The sequence below is a fragment of the Mycteria americana genome, chromosome Z (genome assembly GCF_035582795.1).
Source record: "Mycteria americana isolate JAX WOST 10 ecotype Jacksonville Zoo and Gardens chromosome Z, USCA_MyAme_1.0, whole genome shotgun sequence".
In the NCBI taxonomy this organism is placed as follows: Eukaryota; Metazoa; Chordata; class Aves; order Ciconiiformes; family Ciconiidae; genus Mycteria; species Mycteria americana.
This window is the reverse complement of record NC_134396.1, coordinates 44710494-44732856: the sequence shown is the minus strand read 5'-3', so window position 1 is coordinate 44732856 and position 22363 is coordinate 44710494. Positions and strand designations below refer to the sequence as shown.

General features: G+C 43.9%; 2 protein-coding genes across 6 annotated transcripts in view; both read right to left on the bottom strand.

The window, feature by feature from the left end:
* Positions 1-4266, bottom strand: part of MARCHF3 (membrane associated ring-CH-type finger 3) — a 78164-nt gene extending 73898 nt beyond the window's left edge. The window contains exon 1 of the mRNA XM_075526975.1: positions 4204-4266. The gene's annotated coding sequence lies outside the window, so the exon portion shown is untranslated. The remainder of the gene's footprint in view (positions 1-4203) is intronic.
* A 7371-nt stretch (positions 4267-11637) lies between these two features.
* On the bottom strand, positions 11638-22057 carry CZH5orf63 (chromosome Z C5orf63 homolog). 5 transcript variants are annotated; one of them, XM_075527268.1, is made up of 6 exons: positions 21900-22057; positions 19840-19980; positions 18511-18616; positions 16405-16525; positions 13021-13077; positions 11638-12246 (listed from the first exon to the last, which is right to left on the bottom strand). In XM_075527268.1, the coding sequence occupies exons 4-6, from the start codon at positions 16522-16524 to the stop codon at positions 12067-12069; spliced, it is 357 nt and encodes a 118-aa protein (XP_075383383.1). In that variant the 5' UTR covers position 16525; positions 18511-18616; positions 19840-19980; positions 21900-22057; the 3' UTR covers positions 11638-12066. The 5 variants fall into 5 exon arrangements, with proteins under 5 accessions (XP_075383383.1, XP_075383384.1, XP_075383385.1 ...); XM_075527269.1 differs by having other exon boundaries at positions 19840-19977; XM_075527270.1 differs by lacking the exon at positions 18511-18616.
* Positions 22058-22363: the final 306 nt, after the last annotated feature.

Sequence of the window (22363 nt, the reverse complement as noted above, 5' to 3'; positions counted from 1 at the left end):
GAAGCAAGTACCAAGATACCAGAATTCTTAACATAACAAGAATCCCTATTTTGAGAGTTTACCCAGGAGAGCTGTGGCAGAGTCGTGCTAGTCTTCAGGAAGAAACAGCTCCTCCCTCTCTCCCTCCCTCCTCCTCTCTCAAAACCCCAACAAAACCACAACAACTTAGACTCCCATCAGGCCAGCAAGAATTTTATATTAAACGATTGCCCTCAGCCACCCTGGGCCATTCAGCTGAATTCAGTCAAAGGGACTGCTGGCAGGCTTAAAAATAGGCATGTGTTTAAGAGCTTCGCTGGCTTTGTTGCTGCAGTGAAAAAAAGGAAGTTGGAGAAGCATCAATCTGGAATTGAAAATATCATCAATATCTCCAAGACACAAAATATAATTGGAATTAATAATTAATTCTGGTCTACAGTGCCTTGCATGAGCTTAACTGTGAGCAAAGTGAGAGATACTAGCTCTTTTTCCCTTCCTGCTATTTTATATTCATGTGAAAACAGGTTCAGTAATCAGAAGAGAGAGAGATATACGACACTGTGCTGTGGGAAGGGGTGTAAGGGAACTGAGGAATAACTACAGCACAGCACCGAGTGGCCTGATACAGCGAGGATGACATATGGGTAAGGCTAGAATTCCTTGATAAGTGTTCTACTTTGTATTATCACTTTGGTGATTTTCAGTACTTCGATTTTGTGACAAGCCTTCCCGCACAGTGTCATTAATATTTTTCCTCCCTTTAAGACTGTGGCTCTAAGCAGCAGCAGTATTTCTTCCCGCCAGCTTCCAGAAGGAAAGGAAGACAACCCCCTCAGCAATGGAAATCTGCTGTGCCTACCTTTGTAATGCTCTCACATACTTTTCCTCGGTCTATAATGTATGTTCTATTTTAAATTAAGGATGCCTACAATGGCTCTTCTGGGCTTGCTCTAGCTAGCTAAGAGTCATCTTTAGGGTAATACATCATTCGATCAATGATGGTCTGAGGATGAATCCATTCAGAAGGTTGGCAAAAACAACCCCTCTAAAATTTCCATCAAGGGACCTGGAGAACAAACTAATTGCAAGGAACAAGCTATGCAGATGCTAGCTGTGTTTTTAAATGTAGATGAAGTTTCTAATACTACGCACCTCTCTGAAAGAGTTTGTATCTACTCAGAGAAGGAACAAGTAATACTCTATATAAGTTCAGGAAGGTGTTGGAAAAGAGAGAGCAGACATATGTCGATTTTCTTTTTAGATAAGCCGCCTATTTCAGCAGCAACATGCCAGATTTCCTCTCTTCCCTGCTGTCTCTGTTGTTTTCTCTTTCTCTCCTACTTTTCCTTCTGATGTTCTCCAATGCAACCTTGCAGGTTGTGAACATACACATTACAACTAGTGTTACGGGAGTCAGCTGAGGCACCAGAAACAGTGTAGGCACGTTAATACAGAAGATAAATTGCATGTGTGAAGAGCATGGTAAAAGCACAGCCAGTATGTAAGCTTGCCCATCTCTACCTAATGCTGCAGCCAGAGATTTGGCAAAGCAGGACTGGCTTTTTTCTCTCCATGAGGTCTTACTTCATCCACATGCCACACTGGCCCCCAGCTGTGGGGAAGAGCAACTGAGCAAGCTGGAAAATTGTCTCCCTGATTTCCCCCTTATTTTCCATGTTTTCTCCTCCTGTCTCTCACACAGTCAGGGCTGCCCCCTGCAACAGCGTGACAGTAGGCTGTGACATTTGTTTGCCAGGACTCTGCCAGAGGGCCGTGTTATATAGCTGCTGTTACCTCTTTAATCTTCAACCGCATAAGAAACATTTGAAGCTAATCCAACTCCAGTAGTGTCAAAGGAGGATGCAAAATAAACAGTGTTCCTCTCTACTGTCCAGCCACTGCAGACAGACAGACTGGTCTTGGGCAGGGTCCTGAAGGTCAGTATCCACAGTATCTGCAGCTAACCAGTGGCGGAAGGAGGAATTTTAGAAGAAAATTTGCAGCTACGACACAGGATGTGCTATCATACCTGCATTAATTAGCTGTGCTATCGTTGGACGAGCTCTCTTCATTACTGTAATACCCATTGCCCTATGCCATTTTGACATGCTCCAAAAGTCTTTACTATCTGCTCACACAGAGGTGGTGTTACATCACCCTGGCTGCTTTTATGCATGCTCTACAGCAAGGTTCATCCAAGGGGGAAAAATAGTGGGAAACATCTTACAAGCTGCACCTAACAGGAAGCCACAATGGCCATCAGCACGCCACAGGATAGCAGAGGCAACCCACCTTCCCAACCCTACGCAGGGCTGAGAAGTCCAGATGGGACCCAATGCATTTTCTCCTCTTTCTGCAGAAAGCCATGGCAGGGTAAGGCACAAAGCCCCACCAGAATCCGACTGTTGCACGACAGGCAAAGTCAGGAAAGCAGAAGAAACCAGCAGAAACCAGGGTACTGTTTTTGCACCACAGCTCACAGAGAATAAAGAACTTTCCAACAGCAAGTCCAAAGTCACTCTGAGGAGCCCCTGACAGTGTTTCATCCTCATGCAAAGAGGAGAAGGCGGCTCTGCCAGTACATATGCCACAAGAACTGTAATTATCCTGATGCGTTTTAATAAGCATTATATGCAAAATCGTATTTTGATAGACCAAAATAGCTCTCATCCTAATTACAGACATTTGAAGTAGTAGATGTTACTCACCCATTTAGAGCTCAAGCCTGTGAGCTGCTAGGCAGTTTGAAACATGCTTGAACTCCTGCTGTGGATGGAGCCTGTCTCTAACGGCAAGTGAAGACCACACAGAAGTTATGGGCTTGATACAGAATTTACTTGTGAAATCCTGTGGCCTATAACAAGCAAGAGATCAGAACAGACGATAGACAAGGTCCCTTCTGGCTGGGAAATCTGGCAACCAGCTAATCCGTATGTTCCCAGATGAGTCTATTACCCGAGTAAGCCTGTAACTACCGCACACAAATACTCCATCGTCTGGAAGTTTCAAAGCAGACATCGCAGACCCCCAGATACTGTCACAATAGTCATTAACACAGAAAGACAAGTTGCTAGTCGGCTGCTTCATCAGCCTAACAGACAGCAACAGACTCAGCCATTAGCGATTAATTAAAGGTCAATGATATTTAAAACCCTAAAGAACACACATCCCAGACTATTTAGAATTGGCAAATACACTTAGATAAACCAAGCCATAATCCCGCTAGTTGTTGTCTGCTGCCGCTCTCCACCTTCTCCCCTTCCTTTTACAAACCATGGGGGCTGTAGGAGGGTTACCTACAGGAGTCGGTTCCTCCTCCTGCAGGTAAGTGCTGCTCGGGATCAGCACCAGACGGCTTCCAACACCGTGCACTGGCAGCCTGGTCTGAAGCCCACGGACATGAGTCATCATCAGTGAGATTTTCTGTTTATTTCAATGGGCACTGGATAGGCTGTAGATATCCTTGCCAAAAACTGTCATTTCTAATAGATAAATATCCTCTGCTTTCACTGTTTTCATGACTTTGAAATGGCTAGATTACTCCATACAGTCAGAGTTGAGACATTACTCAGCACACCTCCTGCACACAGTATCAACAGCCCACGTCCAAAGATGAGTGCAACACAGGGCTAAAATTAAGTTTAAAAATTTGTTGACATTGAAAGTTAAACTCCTCTGACATATGCGGGCATTATTACTGAGCAATTTCATAATCCCTTATATCTGCAAAGAGCCATACGAGCCCTGGCTATTAAAAGGAAAAGGAGAGAAAAAAAAAAAAGGGCAAAAGGATATGAAAATCCAAGGCTGAATCTCAGAAATGGCTAGGGTTTGTCACAACCTCTGTAACAGAAAGAAGCTGTTTCTTGTCTCCCCCCACCCCGAAAGTCCTGAAGGTAATTCTGGCTGAAAGAGTCTTCAGCTAGACCACTGTAGCCTGGACATTTCTACTGTTGGTACTGGGCTTTGATTTTTTTTTGACGATAGAGTTAAAATTAAACCTCTGCTATACAACCAGAAAAAAAAATATAAAGAAGTAGTAATTCATCTCTGTCTAGATAACGCACTCCTCCCAGAGCCAGGCATTTTTATTCGCGTGTGTCCAATTACACTCACTTAATTCCCCCGGACCCTCAGCTGTCCTTCCAAACCACAAACTAAACAGCCAAGCAAACAACAACAAAGCCGCGGCAGAAGCCGCCAACCCCCGAGCGACCTACGTACCGCGCCTTCGGTTCGGCCGGCGCCACAGGACGTCGCGGCCATCAAGCCACGCGCGGGCAGAGGCTCACGCACTGCCCCCCTCCTCCTCCTCCTCCTCTTCCCCGTCGCGGGGACGGGACGCGTCCTCTCCTTCTGCTGCTCTCCCTGGCGTGGACGCCGCCTCTTTCCACCGACGGGCTGTAAAACAGCGGCGGGGACGGGCGCTGAGGCGAGCGCTCGCCAAGTTCAGTGGCGCAGCCGGGCTCTCAGAGGCGGCGGTGCCCACTCGGGAAAACAGCGACGGGCGTGGGCCAGCGGATGCCGCCGCCCCGCGGGGCCGCAGGGAGGCGCGGCAGATCCGCGGACCCGGCACGGCCACCCCACGCCGCGGGCCGGCGGGAACACCGCGCTCCCCGTCCAGCACCGCCGCGCCTCCCACGCGCGGACGGGCACGCGGCCCGAGCCCCCCTCCCGGCGGGCCGGCGCCTCCCGCGGCCGCGCCGGGCCGCTTCCTCCCGCCGCCGTGACTTGCCGCGGCCACCTGCGCCCACGGGACGTGCCTCGCAGGCAGCCGGGGCGCCCGAGCGGCACCCGCTCGCCCCGCCGCCCCCCGCGCAGCCCCTCGCTCGCTCGCTCCCTCACCCTCCGCCGCGCAGCCGGGCGGGCGGGAGGCCGCAGCGCGGCGCCGCCGCCGCCGCTCACAACTCACTGACCCGCGCGGCGGCGGCGGCGGCGCGGTGCGGTCCCGGTCCCGGTCCCGCCCCCGCCAGGCAGCGCCGCCGCCCGCACGGCCCGGCCCGGCCCGGCCCAGCCCGGCCCGGCGGCCCCCGCGGGACAAAGGCCCGGTCGCCGGCGGCCCCCGCGGGCGCTCCCCGCGCCGCGGCTTCCCCTGCCTCGCGGCCGGCACCTGCGCCAGCCTTCAACGGGGGCTCGCCCCGGGCCCAGCGCCTGGCTGGGCGGGAGCCGCCAGGTAGGAAGGCCGTCTGTAAGTAAGTCTTGGTGTTAACGGGAACAGTGCGAGACCCAAGCCTAGATTGAAAAAAAAACCCAAAACCAGAAACAAACATGGAAAAACAATTCATCGGTTTCGTGCCACGAAGGAGGTAACACCTCAAAATACCTGTTTCTCGGTAGTCCGAGAGAAGAAGCTTTTCTGAAGCCTGCTGCACCTCAGCGCCTGTGAAGCTCGTGTTGGTGTCAATGAAAACGCCCAAGTCGCTGAAACTCAGTTAAAGCTGTCTCTAAAATGACAGCTCCAAGTTCCTAAGATAGCAATGAATAACCTAAAGGAAACCTGAAGGCTCATATTTTTGTTTGCTTAATTATAGTTCTCCATTTCACGGCCTTTCTCAAACAACCTTGCTTTCTTTGTTCAAACATAAATGAACATTGCAGGGCTGAGACAGTATCTATTTTGCTATATTTTTGTAAAACCACTGCGTTCTCTTGATACAACCGCACATTAAAACACCAAGATATAGTTAAGTTTTGCTAGAAGCCTCATCACGTGGGGGTTTTGCCTTTGGTTTGCTTTCCCGTCAGTGGAGAAAAAAACCCCACCTATCTTTGCACCTGGCTGTGTGTTTGCCCCCCTTGACACAGGCACTCTCCCAGGTGGAAATGGAAGCTGCATACAGGTGCTACCTGTCCATTAAAATAAAAGGAGAGGGCCCAACACTGGTTGTTGGAGTCACTCAGTAAACCTTGGCAGAAGGCAGGTGGGTTAAATTAAGCAGAAATGTCGATGTTCACTGGAGTGGGAACATTAATAAAGTCGCTTGGAACCCAGCCTTGCAAATAGATCTGCAGTGACAACCCTTACCCACCTTGCTGGAGACCTTGTTGCAATGGATGCCTCACCTCTTAGAGGAGAAGCTTAAATATGCATCTAGACCTACACACACATCAAATCTATGTGTATAAATGTGGCTTCTGACCACTTTTTTCTCTTTAAGCATCTGAATTTTGCAGTAATGCTTTTCAAGCACTTGTCTCCAACTAAACAGATTGTTTTGTGAGAAACAAAATTAATGAGCCTGGGTACCAGTGGATTGGTGTCCTTTATCCCATAAACTTCCTTCCACTGCAGCAACGTGACTCCTTGGCATATTTGCCGTGATCAGCCTTCTGGATGAGAGATGTTAAATGTCGCAGTCAGTACAGAGCTACCCTTCTGCTGTTTGCTTGGGAGCAGCCAGCTGGCCAACATGCATGGTGGCTTCATTCAGCATGCTTTTCCCCCACTGGGGGACGTGGATGGAGAGATTTCTGTCGCCTTCCTAGGAGCACATCTTCAGGAAACTTGTAGGAATGTAACAGCTGAAAAAAAAAAACCCAGCTGGATCACTCTGTTGAACTGGTCCCTTGTTAAACGTTATTAGAAAGGAGTCAGAGAGGAAGGGGAGAGGGGAAGGAAAAGAATTGGACTGATACACTATTACATGGTCCAAGTCTAATTTCTTTAGGAGACAGGCTAAAAATATATGGCCTATAGTAAGGCTCTGAATTACAGCTGACAGTTTTATATGCACTGAACACCATAGCAGCTAGGTGCGTTCCAGTAATGCATGTCACATGTTCTTTCACCTTCTCCCCAGGAGAAGTGGGTGTAGTTGTGTCTCATTGCAGTAAGATTTGTGTGTGTGTGTATGATTGGGGGGGATTTATTTTATATTCTGTGCATAGAGTTTTGATCAACCATATGCACTCCAGAAGGCAACATCAAGGAAAAATGTGGAAGGTCTGGAGTGCCTTCAGTCCCTGCAGTTCATTCCACCAACAAGACAGACACCTGAGAGTATTTTCTCCTGGAGGAACTCATTTTACCCTTTGGATATCCTGGGCATGTCTCATGTATCACCTAAAGATAAAGACTAAGAACTAGAATTTGACCTGAAATGCTACGAGAGGTGAGGCGGGAGGACGGAGGGTGGTTTTGTTGTTCTTACCATGCCTTTTGCCAGGGCAGCACACGTCAGTATTCAGTTGGAGTTCCCTAATTGCTGAAACTTTCCAGTTCAGGTGTCTCTCACAGCTCCAGTTCTGCCCTGCAAGAACTCAGGTTTGGGTATCCAGGGTCCAGCAACTTCACAAGAATGGGATGGAGCCTTCTGGCCAGCAGGACGTGATAGAAAACAGGCATGATACTGGTACAGTATAGAGCAAAGCTGACTGGAAAGTGAAGTTGTCACTGAGCAAAAAAGTGAGCTATGATCTTGCAAACACTTGCACGTGTGGCTTTGTTTACTCCCATGTGTTGCTGCACCCGTAGTTAATCCAGATGGCCATGGGATTAAAGATGAATGCATGCACAAGACTGAAATAGAGTTCAATACTTTCAGAATTGGCTAAGCCTACGTGCAGATTTTTTATTATTTTTGCAAGTTAGATGCTAATAAGAGAGATAAAAAATACAATATAAATGAGAATCATACTTTACGGGAAGAGCTTTCTTTAAGGAGTTAGGAGGGAATCTGAGATTTTGTATCACAGGCCAGTTTGGATGGGAAGACACTGTGCTGGGAGCGCTATGCTTAAAGAAATAAGATAATCCCTTCTATGCACTGTGCGTAATTTAAAGACACAAATAAAGAGTTGGAGAAGTAGAACATATAAGCAAGTAAGCCTGGGGGGTATTTGTTATTTATAGTTACTGGAAGAAGATAACATTGTGTATGTGCTTTTTAATTGGCCAGAAATAGGAAATAAGTTCATCTTGTATTCAAGGTCTTTTTACATTACAGGGATAGTACATTATGGAGCTTTGCACTCCTGCCAGCCTTCACTGTCAAAAGAGTAAATTGCCAGTTTTCACAAAGTTGCACATGCCTCCATAAAGATATATTCAGCAGGGGCATATGCCTTCTCATTTTAAGGTTATACTTTAACACATTTGATTAGAGATGCATGTGCTGGGAGCCTGCTGCGTTTATTATATTAAAAAAGAAGAAAAAACCCTCAAATTTATGTATGATACATCCTTTCTTGTTTTTGGAAGATGAAGGTGGCAGACCTGCTAGTCATGCTAAGTCACACGAGCACTTGTTTAGTCTCCCCACATGTCAAAGGAAATGGCAACTATTTAACTATTTGAGCTAAAATTCTGGTGCAATTGAGGTTAATAAATTATTTTGCCTAGGGGATCACAAATTCACACTATTTGACTATTTTTAATATGACTATTTTTAGGACTGATAATGGCAGGGAAATGGAAGATGACACTGAAACACTTCCCTGTCTGATCTGCTACTTAGAAGACAGGAACTCTTAGTGTTCACATGTGAAGATAGTCATTGAACGCCTTATTATTCCACTGAGCAGAGCTGCTGGCTTCAGAAAAGAAGGTGGCCTCCTGGAGTTTTTACTTCAGTATTTTGTATTCCTCAGAGAAGGTAACAGAGAAGGGCATAACATCTTCAGCAACCTTGACACAACCTAATTTTGCAAGGAGAAACCTGCAGTAGCACCTATGGTCCAAAATGAACTGTCAGGCTCTTGCTCATCACCTTGTTCTGCAGTGCTTTTATCTGGAAACAATTGTAGCACAGCTCCTTTGAGGTGTGCCACCAACACTCCATATTGACATGTTTCCACCTCCTATCTTTGTGTCCAAACTGATGAGAATAGGGCTTCCACTACCTTAAAACAGTAGAACAGTAACATCTTCTTGGATACCGCTGGAAGGTTTTGGCAGTATATGCCATGTTTTGGCTTTGGAAGGACAGGGTGGTGGTTGGAGAGAAGTGGCTGGCAGTGATCTTTCTGTATCATAGAACATTCACGCTGGAGTCCAGGCCTGTTGCTTGCACATGGGTCTACGATGACCTTTCTCACACACCTGAATCTGCTACTTGTGTTGACAAGGAAAATAGGATTGAGGCAAGCACAATGCAGGGTTGTGTTTGATCGTACACCAGAAGAGTTGGAAGAAGCAGCCACCCCTTCTCTGTACATTATATCCAACTAGCACCCACAGCCAGAACTAATGGAAAACCTCCATCTCACTGATAAAGGCTACGCCATAGACAAAAGCTATTATAAAAATCCCGTTATCATTCACTTCACAAAATAAAGGGGGGAAAAAAATCTGGCACTGGCTACAGAAAACCTCCACAGTCTGAATGAATAAGGAACAAGGGATTCATCATCTCCTATATGATTAAGAAGTTTGCTTTTATCTTCCATTTTTTTTCTTCCCAAAACAGACCTTAGTAAAAATAAAACAAAGGCAAATTGCTCTCTGATAGTTATTCCAGCCGCAGTCAGTGATGTATATTGGGAAATGGGGCAAGTCCACATGATCTCTGTCCTCCATATCTTTGAGATAATAATGGTACGTTTTAGGAAAGCGCTTGAACTATGGTTGAGAAGTGCTGTGTGCCAGTTCTCTTATTATAAAACCTCAGTAAGGAAAAACCTGGGCCCTCTGAAACCATCTCAGATTATAGAAAGAAAGCAAGTGGCATTTGCTTGCTGATGCAGAGGTAATTCAGACCTATTATTTCAGAGTAACTTGAAGTTTGACTGTAGCATTATGAACTGCAGGAAGTAGAGAAGTTTTTGTCTCTAGGATTCTGTTCTTCTGTCAATGGCAATGAAAAGCACTGTGAATAGGGCAAAGCTATGCTGCAATGTAGAATTCAAGAAGCATCTTGCTATTTCAAGTTTTGCCTTTTTTTTCTTTTTCTGCATGTTGGGGAAAGCATCACACTTAACGCTTTGCCAGGTTACTCAAGTTCAGTCACTTACTCCTGAGAAGTTTCAGCTTGTTTTTTTTTAACCATCTCCTCAACTTACTCTTCCTCTGCAATGTAAATGACCACATCAGGGTAAAGCAGCAGGCTCTAAAGCTAAAGTAAGGCTACAAAAATAATAAACTGATTACTTAAAGTCAGGATGAGTGTTTTCCTTTAGAAGCAACAGTTGGCTGTAATTTTGGTTTTGGATCAAACAGTTACAGAATTGCTGATGAAAAGCTTTAAATGGGTTTAAGGAGATGCTTAAACTTCTAAGCTTCTCTTTAGTTCTTGCAAATGTAGTAAATCCATCCTGTTTGATGCCACTCTCTTTCTGCAGACCTCTTGAAGAGGGTGAAGTGCTATGAAATGGGAGTTTCTGAAGTCCTATAAATAGCAGGGTATCGTTAGATGATGTGGCTGAACTTACCTAAAGCTCTCTGCTATAAAAAGGGCACAGCTCTCCCTCCTGGGAACTCTTGGATACTTTCAGACCCCTTCCTGAGTGGACTCAAGTTGCTGAACTGGAAGGAAGTTTTAATTTCTCACCCCCCACTGCCCAGGAATTTTTCATCTTGCAGAATACATCAGAATTGGGTTGCAAATGGTCTGTCAAACGCTAGACACTGTAGGATGGGGCCATATAGGAACTGCCTGCTTTCATCACAGCAGATCAGCTGGCTTCTTATTGAACCATACTCCAAAAACTGAAGTCCGTAATGAATCCTAGCAAATTTCAGTTTGCTGTTCTAACTGGGTATTGTGTCTGGATTCTCCCCCCCTGTGAAGACACATCTGTCAAGTGTTCCTGTTTAAATTCCTAGTGATGAGAGAAGACTGAATACCACCATGGTAGAATGAACAGAAATGCAGCAGGTAGGGATTAGTTTCTGTGTTAAAGGGTCTATTAAGTAGATCAAAAATACCTACAACTTTCTTCAGTGCTTATTAGACTATTCAACTTAAAACAGCTGACTTTTCCTTAATCTTTCTCCTCCTCCTGAAAATACATTTAACTGAGGCATTCTGCCTGTCTACCTCACAACCCTACATTGCCAATGATGCACTAACAGAACTGCAGTAACCCTTGATAAAAGGGTATTCTTGCCACATGATAAATGGATTTGCAGTTGTGTTGCAGACAGAAGTGAAACATGATTCCTTTCTGCCAGAAAGCATAACGACTGGACTCAATTATCACAGAACTCCAGTCCATAGGACCAAGCACTGTTCCCATAATATCACACAAACACGTTTTCTCTGTTCACTGGATTTCTAATGATGAAAAATTATGCCAGAAGCATCCCTAAGCAGGGCAAAAGACCATATATTAGCACAGGGTTTTTTTAAGAACATAACTGGAATCTAAGGGACAAGTCCCATATCTTAGGCCAGGAAATTTTTAAAGACACTCTTAGGGTTTCTTACTTTCATTTTATACTCTGAAATTAGTAGCATTCACAGAGACATGTTTGTAGTTAATAAATGCTGTTTTCATTACAGATTCAGTACTTTTGGCTCAATTATAGTTCACTCTTTTTATTTTTTCTTGTGACTGGGAGTAACTCAAGTATTAAGGAGCTCAAAGCTTGCTGTAGTAGATAAAATAGACAAGTGCAACATATGTTCATCCCATTAGAATAAAAATAAACTATTCAGTGTTCGTGTGTTAGTACAGCTGTATCAAATGGTGATGATTGTCCTATAAATATGACTCTGCTTCAGTGAGAGAGTGCTGTCTTTAATCAAGTGTCTTTTTCATTTACAGTAAATGCCCTCTTCTCCATTTCAAATGAGCACTTAGGATAGACTCCTAGACTTCTCCAAGTAAGTCTCTTACAGACCTACAGTTTACAGGTACTAGCAATCTTGAAACACATTTCACTTTATCTGCTGTTATGGAGCAGCATTTATTCTGTCAATGAAAAGCCAGCCTAGGATAGCAGCAAATGAATGGTACAGAAAAGGTTGATAATGGTGCAGCTGGGCTGGATAATTAATACAAAATAGAATACAAGTCACTCGAGTTTGTTAGGACACTGGTACCATACGTTCTAAGAAACGTAAGGCCAGATAAGGAATACTGCTTTTCCACACAATTTATGTTGCACAGTCCTTTCAGATCCACACCAGAGCAGCTGCATTTTCTTCACTGGTTTCCGTCATTTTGCAACTCCAGCTTCATAAGCTGGTCCTCAAACTTTTGAATGTCTACTTGATGCTTCATTAGGAATTTCCCATTTAAATGAAAAACAGGTATGTCATATTTATATTTCTCATACCACGCTGAGTTCTCTGGAAGGGTAATGTCCACCTCCTGCAAAATAAACTGTGACAGAAAAGAAATATGTTAGTACCTACTGGACACTGAAAAACAATACCTGCTTGTCTTTTAATCAACTTTTTTTTAGAAATGCAAGACTCTTCTTGGTGCTTGTGGATTTATTTTTCCATGTTGTAGACAATTACCCATTTTGTGGGTACAAAATGTACGCAGCCACAATCCTTGGCTGTATGTCCACAAAGGACTCTCTCCCTAGTCCAGGAGAATTTTCTTGATCCTCTGTGCAGAACCACTCTCCTGTGAGCACCAACCAAAACAAATATGCAGCTGGCAACACAAAAGCTGCCTGTTAGGCAGCAGAATGCAACACCTCTTAATGCTTCTGTTAACAGTTTACTCCTTCAAGAAAGAGATCAAAACTTGGCTGAAGAATGGCAAAAATTGCAATGATATATGGTTCAAATATTTGAAGCCCTACTTACTAACATCCTTCCCCAATGATATAATTACCTGCCTCATAAAAGTTGCAAACTCCTCTATCAGAAAAGGCAATAGTATTTATAAAAGCAGTGGTTTTAAAAACTATTGCAATAAGGTGTATATTGGTTTAGTTTGCCAATACTTATTTAAGTAGCATTGTCGCAAAATACTTTTGGATAACGAGTTTTATAGAAACCAGTGCTGAAATTGTCTTGAAGAGGTCATCCATGAATGAATAACAGATGCAAACAAATCCAAGCCATTTTCTTTTACAAAGAAAGAATCCTGATTAACTGTTCTTTCTATATAGAAAATGTATACAGTATTGCAATACATTACCCTTGTCTTATATGGCTCAAGCACTTCTTTTGCTTCGTCACATAGAGGGCATGGTTTCTAAAGGAAAACATTCAGACCAGCTTAAAGCATACAGTAAAACACACAGATCATTTGTACTGTAAAGTAACACACACAGACAGGAGTGACCATTACTGTAAATGTGGGTTCCCTCCCCTGTACCACCCTGTCTTACTGCTTTCTAAATCTTTACTTTATAGTGCAGCATGGATGAAAAGAAAATAAACTATTCAGCCACAGAATTTAATTATTTCTCATTTGCTATTATTTTCCTCATGGTGCAAATTACCAGTTTTCAACGGCTCTTCTAAAGGCTGATTCAAGGGCATGGTTTGGAACATCATGCACAGACCCCTTCTTTTGGTCAGCAGCAATGAATATTCAAAGCATAGCTATCACCAGCTGAAAACAACTGCAGGTACCATTCCTGATAGAAGAATTTCCTTTGATAGAAGGGGAATGAGGAAGTCACATGAGTAATTTCTAATCTGTTTCAGATGGAGTCACTTGGGTCAGTTCAAATAGCAAAAGAAGGTGATTTAAGATATCCTGGCTGACTTTGCCTGAAAGGAATTAAGCATGATCCTCCAACCTGCAGACCTGGGAGGACAGTAACCTCCAGCAGGGAGAACGGGCAAACAGCTGCAGTGTTTTGACCTGTGATGGGGTCAAAGAAAACCTCTCATTTTTGAAAACTTCCTGGTCTTCCACTACAGTTATACAGCTGACTTCTGCTGATCATGCATCATGACCATTAGAGCAGTGCATACCTGAAGAAGTGACTCATATGAAGGCATGTTGCTTCAGTGTTTGTAATGGCAGAATTTGGCGTATAATTCACGAAGTATACAGTGGTGAAGGTGATGCCTCTGTCCCTCTGCCATGAAATACTTCTCACAGCTGGAAAAGACGTTCTCCTATCCCTCCCACTTAAAGTCTTCCTAGGGCTTGTTCAAACATGGAGTTAATCTGACACAGCTACTTCTTATTTCCTGCGTGTGAATTAATTTGGATTAAATACTCTACTTTTAATTCACATCTAATCTAAATTGTCTTTCCCACACAGACAAATCCTTATGCTCTGAAAACCTATGCAAGACGCTAAAGATCAACAGTGCTGTGTTTTTGCTAGTTCTCATCGCTTTTGGAGGGACCGATATACCTGATGTTGGTGACTGAAAGGATCGTCCCAGAATCCTGCACATCAGTTTTGTAACATGCCAGGCTCCTTACAGTTAAAGTAGGACATACTCGGTTCCCCTAGGCCTATGGAGAGCTTTCTAACATAACAGTCACATAAAAGTGTTTGACAAACTAAGTTGGCTCTTAGTAAAGAGTATGTTTTTACTCCTGCTCTGATGGGAAGCTTAAGCACTACATGGTACTAGTAAGATTGGAACTGGTTTAAAATCAGATAGTGAACTATTTCAACTAGCAGTGAAATCTGTTTAAACGGTCCATTTATATTAGTACACATTTTTCAGTAGAACAGTTCAACAGTAGGTCTCTGCCATCACTTGCTTTATGTTAACTTGCAATAGGGCTGCCTGGATAAAGCTGTCTTGGACAACCTTCTTTCTGAGATGTATATTACAGTGGCAAAAGGGGCTCCTACTGCTGAGGTAGTAAAAATCCCTTCCCAAAGTGTCATATGCTGTGCTGATATGCTTACACAAGATCTGTTACACAATACACATGGTGGGACAGTTTTATTTCTACAGATAATTGCTATTTATGCTGCATACTTAGACTGCAGTTTTGTGGTCATTTTAAGCTGGTACTGAGGCGGAAGAAAGCAGACGCATCTTCCTGTCACTGCTTCTTTTGTGCTGGCATAAGCACTCGAACAGCTGCACAGTAGAGCTAGACAGGAGAATTGATCTGAGTTAATAGTAACCTTGCAAAAGAAAAAAAAAAAGTTTTTTTTTTAACCTGGAGCAGTTGTTGCACGAATGCTTGTGTCGGCATAAAAGGAGCCTCCAAGGGGAAAACCATTTGGCAGTGCTAGCTTCTATCAGTTTGAAGTGGCTGCAGAAGTCATAGGTCCCTCCTGCCTTCTCCTCCTATTTCTCCTTATTCTTAAAAAAAGGAAGGAGGGAAAAAGGAGTTAATTAGCATAAACTAAGACTGCAGATTAGATTTATTTTAAAGTAGTCTGCATTTTGCTTTGCAATTGCCAGTGGTATCAGACATGAAAAACATTTTAAGTTAAAAATACATTCAACAAAAGACCACTTCAGAGAACTACATGGAACTCTGCTATTAGAAAATTTGATTTCATACAGTGTCTTACTAATTAGAAATTTTAAGGCACAAAAATCATACAAAGAGCTTTTTTCCAATTATTAACCCAAAGGTAAACTCATTATTCCTTGCCTTATCACATCTGGATTACGAATGAGTTGATGCTGAATCAGGCAGAGGGAGAGCGAGCTGTAACTTTGAAGTATAGTTCTTCTTATAGTATGCATTGCTCTGATGAATAAACAGATGGTGACCTTTCGTTTTTTAACCTACTCATATGTTACACAGTTAAACACTCCTTTACAGCTAGGGATGGAATGAACAAACATTGTGCAGGGGGAGGAAATTATTTTAATCGCATCCATCTCCAACAAATACCACCATACTGATGTCAACATTCTTAGTACTTTGCATTTCTAGTTATTCTCCTCTTGAAGGCTACATCAACCATATCAATGCAGCATAGCCCGCCATGTGCCATCCTATCTAAAAGTGCAGAAGACTTCTGCAGATAACACAGGCTCTCGATGACAATTCATGGAAGGTGACAGTTCACAAATGACCATTCCTGCTCATCACATCTGTTTTCTAAATATACTTAAGAATCCTATCTGCTCATGCCACAGACAAACCTTTGCCTGCATTTTATTCCTGTTAGCATTACACACCCAATAAAGCAAAAAGAGGGTAAAGCACAATCTACTTTTTCCTCATGCGCTACCAACATTACCTGGATATATTTTCAGTCTCACAGGTAGTGCTGAAATTAAACATGAGTGCTTTGAAGAGCCTACTTTGGCTGTTGATGCCTGTCATGGGCAGATTACGGGAACACTGGCAGTTAGAGAACAATTTTCAACTAGTAAAGGGACCGCACTGCCACTGAGACCCAACTATCTTGAAATCTTCATTTGTTGGATGTAACTACTTGCTTGCTACAGTAAGAGTAGGACTGTGCTGTAAAGCACTGGTGTAAAAGACACCCCCAAAGTAAAATACCCAATACTACACAAATTTGAAAGGGGCAAAAAGCATGGCCAAGCCATTTCATCTGGGATTCATGTATATCAAAGCTGATAAATACACAGTCTTGCCTAGCTTTATTCTGTAAACAACTTTTACCTTGGTGAATAAAGTCAACACTGGCTTATTTGCGCTGGCTGAACAGAGTTGTCTCCCCAGTGGACTGAATGAATGTCTTGCTAGTTGCAGCGTTCTGCTCAGAAAACAAAGCACCATCATCCTGTTAAGGCAAAAATAAAATGTTTAATTGTTTTGTGGCAAGTTATAGCTCATGAAATTTAATGTTAAGATAAATGTGATACTTCAGTCACAGTTCTAAAATACACACAATCAAACTATTTTCCCAGGATTTTTATGTTCACAGTATCAACATGTTAATCAGAAAAATGGTTTATTATGCAGCAGGCCAGAAACACCGCATAGCTCAAAAACTGTAGTTCCATTTAAAAAGAAAAAAATCTATGTTTTCTTGCTGAAATGACTCTTTTAAATTCCCTAACACAAATGCTGACATAAATGCATTACACTGTTTCAACTGCTTAGATGCTAGTAAGAATTACATATTAACAAAATGCAAAGTGCTGTGCTTTGAACCTCAGTAATCTTGCTGCAGTGCTTGACATATTCTACTTACTCAAAATTATTCCATCAAAAAAATAATCTGTACCTAATCAGAATATTAATATAATGCTTTCTGATGATTTAATATGGTAATATTAAAAGTATGCATATTGCCCCAAGTCCTTCCTGCAACAGCAAATTAATTTATGAAAAATGTTGATGGGTTTGTGATTTTTTTGGGAGAGTTTAAGTAAATTTAATGTTGTTGAAGGGTGCCATATTGGAGTCTTGAAGTCACCTATTCATAATAACACTAATAACAACAGTGCTTCCTCCAAACTTGTTTCTTAATGGGACCTTTACAAGGCATTTTAGGACTGAAAAGTAAAAACCAGAAACAAAAGGGAGTCTGCATGGACACTATTGGCAGACATGACATGACATCAGAATTTACACCAGGAAAATCAAGTCCCTTTTACATAAAGCCAAACTGCTTCTGCTCGGTTTCTGTTCAGGCATGACTTACCTGTAGTTCTACTAACTACATCTAACCACAAACACACAATGTAATGGCACAAGCTTAAACAACTTAAGTGTGAGCGGGATTACGTTGCAACTGATAAGCATGTTTTATGTTGTTCAGTAAAAAAGAGCCTAGTGCATTCACTGAATCTCTCAGTACTAATATTACAGTTCTGTTTTTAGAGAGACAGTCTAGCCAGCATAAGCGCTAAGAAAGTACAAAACAGTGCAGTGGACTCTAAACCTAAGGCTACTGAACTGCTATGTTTCTAAGCAACAACCACAAGAAAAATAAAATGGGTGACATGACACTGCTCCACCAGCCTTACTGCACTGTCAAAGACACCTTTTTTATCCGAAGGACTCTGGTAAGGGTAACTTGCCATGTTTCTAGAAGAAGTTTCAACAGAGCAAATAAGAAGAAAAGGTATTACCCTTTGAAAATTATAGCCTACATTATCAAATTTCAGATACTAGGAAAGAAACAGATTTTTTTTTCTTTGACCACTTAAAATAAAGTTGTCTAAAATAGAGTAACCTGCAACGAATGGGCTTTGGGTTTACTGTTTAGTATGGGACAAAAGGGTTCTTCATCTGTACGGGTCAGGCTTGATACCAGCAAGAGTCAGCTGCAGGGGTGGAGCGGTATGCTTGCTGTCACTGCAAAGTTGCAGGTCACTGGCACAGCACACACTGCCATTGGTCATAGTCCTTGGCAGCTACTGCATTTGTTTTACTTAGCCAGGTGGAAATGTAATTGTCCAGGATTTTACATAACAAATACAAAAATAAGCTTGGAACCTTTTGGAAAAATGCAAATCCGGACGACAGTAAATAGTCTCAGTCACACTTAGAAATTTTTATGTCCACAGTAAATAGGTGCCCAGAATGGATGTGTTTTTGGCATAAAAAATTGCTGCATGTCAGCCTGCTCACATGCAAGATAAAAATACCAAAACAAATAGTTTGCATTCTGGCAAGTTTTTAAATGAATGCTTTTCTTGCCAGCCTAGCAAGCCAAATTTTGTGCATTCAAAACAAGGAAAATGCCCCAAAATTGTTCTGTGAACAGCAGAATGAATAAAGCCTAGATTTCCATGTAACTTATTTCCCCATACATACACACGTGTATAAAATGGCTCTGGTTCACTCCTTTATACAACATTTTTGGATCCCTTTGCCCTCTGGTAAGTTTGAGTCCAGTGGACAACTCCTACCAAAACATCAACTGAAGGGGAATGAATAACACAATATCAGTACCTAAGCTTCAAGATCTCACAAAAAGAAATAAGTCAGTACAGCGTCTTACTTCCTTACCAATTTTAAATAACGATAAGCAACACTATCTTTGGAATTCAGGAGCAAATCTTCATTGACCAGTACTACTACTGAAGCAAGAGTCTGCTGTTTCCAGAGTTAGCATAAGACTGGCTGAATGTTTTTATAAATAAGCTAAGGAAAACAGAGTCCTGGCTGTCAATTTATTCACCTATGTAGAATGATACTAAGGCCATACTGTAATGCCAATTACAAAAAGACTCGAAGGGCTAATCCCGATTTATAAAATGCCACCAGTCTCCATCCAGGCTCCAGTCATGCTCTCCTGTTCTATCAGCATAAAGCAGTCTGAGACATCTAGCCCTGAGGGAGGGTGAGATACTGTCAGATGGCATCATGTTCCCACAGTACAGATGATACAGCTTGACTTCCCTATGCTTCTGAAGCCCACAGTTGCCAGACAGCATAATTAGGAAGGAGAGCAGTCAGACCTGCTGCATTTAACCTGGACTAAAGCATGGTGTAACTTCAACTTCACAGGATTGCAACTAAGGCTCTGCCCCCATAGAAATCTGCTTTTAAATCAGTAGAATTTACCAACCTTATTTTATTGAATTAAGTAAAAAGGTCGCGGATAAAACCAAATAGCAGTGGTTTTGCACAAACATTGAAGGGTTCTAATACTGTGAAAAGTTAAGTATAGTTGCCATTGATCAGGAGCTGATGAAAGGAAATATCCAATCACTCATCAGGAAAATCTACTGCAGCAGCTCAATTTGTCTGAACAGCATCCCAGAGCCACACGGGCGTTTAGTGCATGCACACTACCACCGTGTGAACAAGCGGGTTCCCAAAACTGGCTGGTGCTAAGTTGAGCAACATTTCTGGAATGCAGAGCTCCAACCTCAGAGGTCACTTCCATGCCAGTATCATCACTGACAGAAAGAAAGGAAAGTGTTGCACAGATGCCCCATGGCATTCACGTCCTGCTCACATCTGTATCATATCTGTCTTTTGTTATGAAGAAACTAAAACACTAAAAGCACACACAAAATCTTTCAATGTGATTATTTTGGAGCTCTCTTTAGCCTACCCCCAAGTAATTATAAAGATTTGTTTGAGGAACAAAATTAATACATAAATGTAAAGAACGATGACTTCTTTAGAACTTACCCTCCCTATATTACAATGTCACAGAATGATTTAACAAATGATGCCTGTAAGTGTGGACTTGGCCCATGCTGTATTTTGCAAATCCAAATTGGACTCATTTCCTGTTAACAGAATGTCCATCACCTAATAAATCCTCATCTGCTGGAAAAATAAAATGTAACATTAAAACTAGCCATTATTTAGATGTGATAATTATCTATAGAAGCCTTATCTTAGCATCAATCAAGGAAAGACAAGCATGGCTGAGTTTTCCTCCAACTATGTACCTTTTAATAATGCTATATACTCTTAAATAATCTCATCTTCAAGCCACCAATATACTCTTATTCTGTGGTTCTGAATGTTTTATATGCATAATTATCAACCTGTCTGGACGGGATTATGTCCTGTTTTCCATGGATTTGTATACATACACATAAGGATGAAATTATTATGAACTTGCAGGCATTTGTCTGTACACACTGTACACTCATTTAGTAGTTGATTTTGGAACCCTAACCTGAGTTTGACAGAGGATGGGGATTACCTGGACAAATCACATCTCTTTCTGCAAGGTAGCAGTAACACACCAGGAACATGGAAAATGTTACACTAAAAATGTCCTAAGCGTTTTCTAGGTATTTGACTTAAAGAAACTTTGTAAGCGTCTATTAAAATGACTCCTACCCTCCATTTAATCCTCATGCTAGTATGATAAAGGAATATCAGCTGAAAGAGAATGGGGAAAGCAAGCAGACGCAAATGGAAGAATAGATGCTGATGGCCTAAATCAGTGGTGGTTTAAACCAGCCTTCTTCTACTGTCCCTCATTCTAAACCAGCTACGGTCATCAAGGAAAGCACACTTGCTGGCAGTCTGCTGTTGTCAGTTTGATTACTTACCAGGGAAATGCTGAACAAGAAAATACGGTGCCACAGCAAGAGACCAAGGAGCATGCATGAGTAGAGACACCAAATCCTGTAGGAGTTGAGACCCCCACAAGGCTTTTACCCCACCAGCCTTTCAGAGGAGGCATGCAAAATACAGGAAAATCTTGAACTTATTTTTGCAAACACACGTAACTCTAAAGGTCTTTAGGGAAGAATCAGGTTCTTACATCAACTCAAAATTCAAAAACGTCGTCAGTAATACCACTTGTTTCTGTGAGGTGACGTTATAGATCAATCAATGCATATTTCTATACATTTTCTCCTCCAAACTACAGTAATCTGGGGTAAATGCCACAAACCCATTGCATTCCATTCCAGAAAAGATTAAAAGTATAATTTCATCCTATTGTGCAACAAATTTTGTTTAGTGATTGCTCCAGAGGTATCTTATCTATTTGAGACTCTGGTCTGAGGCCCGTACTCCAAATTTCAGACAATTTAAAAAACATCCAATAGGTTGCTGTAATGGCCACAAGACCATTTCTGAAGACTAACGACCTTGCATATACAATGGACCATTACCATAAAGTAAAATTATAATAGCGTTTAAAAGCCTGTTTTAAACATCTCCATTTGAAAACTTCTCAGCTAAATGATCCATTCCCCCCCAAGGGCCAGGGGCGAGCCAAATCGTGTAAAGAGAGTATCCAGGGGTCTTCCCATTATCTCCTGTAATGAGAAAGCCCGATTTCTTTTGAAGATACTTTCTAAAGCAGTAATGCCCTCTACAGACAGGCAGAGTCAAAGCCCACGAAGAAAAAAGAGACCGCAAGAGACTCGCCACTGCCGGCTCTCCAGGGCTCAGCCAGCGGCGCCGCGCTCTGCTCGCCCCAGCGCGCCGCCATCCCGCCTCCCTCCGCCCGGCTTCTGCCCCCCGGGGCGGTCTCTTCAGGCCCGGCGCCGGCGGGGGACTGCGTCCCAGGCTCGGCCCGCAGCAAGGCCCGCGCCCGCCGCGCTTGCACCGCCAGCGCCGGGAAGGCCCCTGCGGCCGCTGCCCTGGCCCCGCGGCCCGGCGCGGCCCAGCCCGGCGCTCGGCACCAGCCGGCGTTAACCCCGACGGGCCGGGGGCGCTCCCGGGGCGCCGCGCGCCGGGCTAGGCTAGCGGCAAGGGCCGGGGCTGCGGGCACCCACCTGACCGCGGCTGCCGGCCGCCTCCCTCCGCCCCCGCGGGGACGCGGCGCGGGCTCCCGGCGCACTCCGCGGGGCGGCAGGCGGGGCCCCGCCCGGGGAGGCCGCGCAGCCCCGACGGGCCCGGCCTGGCGGGAGGCAGCGCCCGCCGCCGCTTCGGCGCCCCCTGCTGGTCGCCCGCCGGCACCGCCCGCCCCCGCCCCGCCCCGCCCCGCCGCCGCCCCCTTCCCTCCCCCGCCCGGGGCTTCCCCGGGAGCTGCGGCGAGGCCGTGCCGGCGCCCGGAGCCGCGACTTGGGGGCTCCCAGCTCCCCCCGGAGCCTCTGCCTCTCCGGGTGTGCCTCCTTTCTCCAAGAGGCGGCTCTTCACAGCTCTCGGTGGCAGGCGGTTGCCCTGGCTCCTGCGGGTGTCCGCCCCGGGCCGGAGGAGCCCTGCAGCCGGCGCTGCCCGGCTTTCCAGGAGCTGGGAG

What these genes read in the sequence shown, in the direction of transcription:
- CZH5orf63 (XM_075527268.1), bottom strand. Translation starts at nt 16,524, where the DNA reads ATGATGGTGCTTTGTTTTCTGAGCAGAACGCTGCAACTAGCAAGACAT. An exon ending in TGTTGACTTTATTCACCAAG is followed by an intron (nt 13,078 to 16,404) that starts GTAAAAGTTGTT and finishes GTTTTCCTTTAG; the next exon opens with AAACCATGCCCTCTATGTGA. An exon ending in TTGAGCCATATAAGACAAGG is followed by an intron (nt 12,247 to 13,020) that starts GTAATGTATTGC and finishes TTTCTGTCACAG; the next exon opens with TTTATTTTGCAGGAGGTGGA.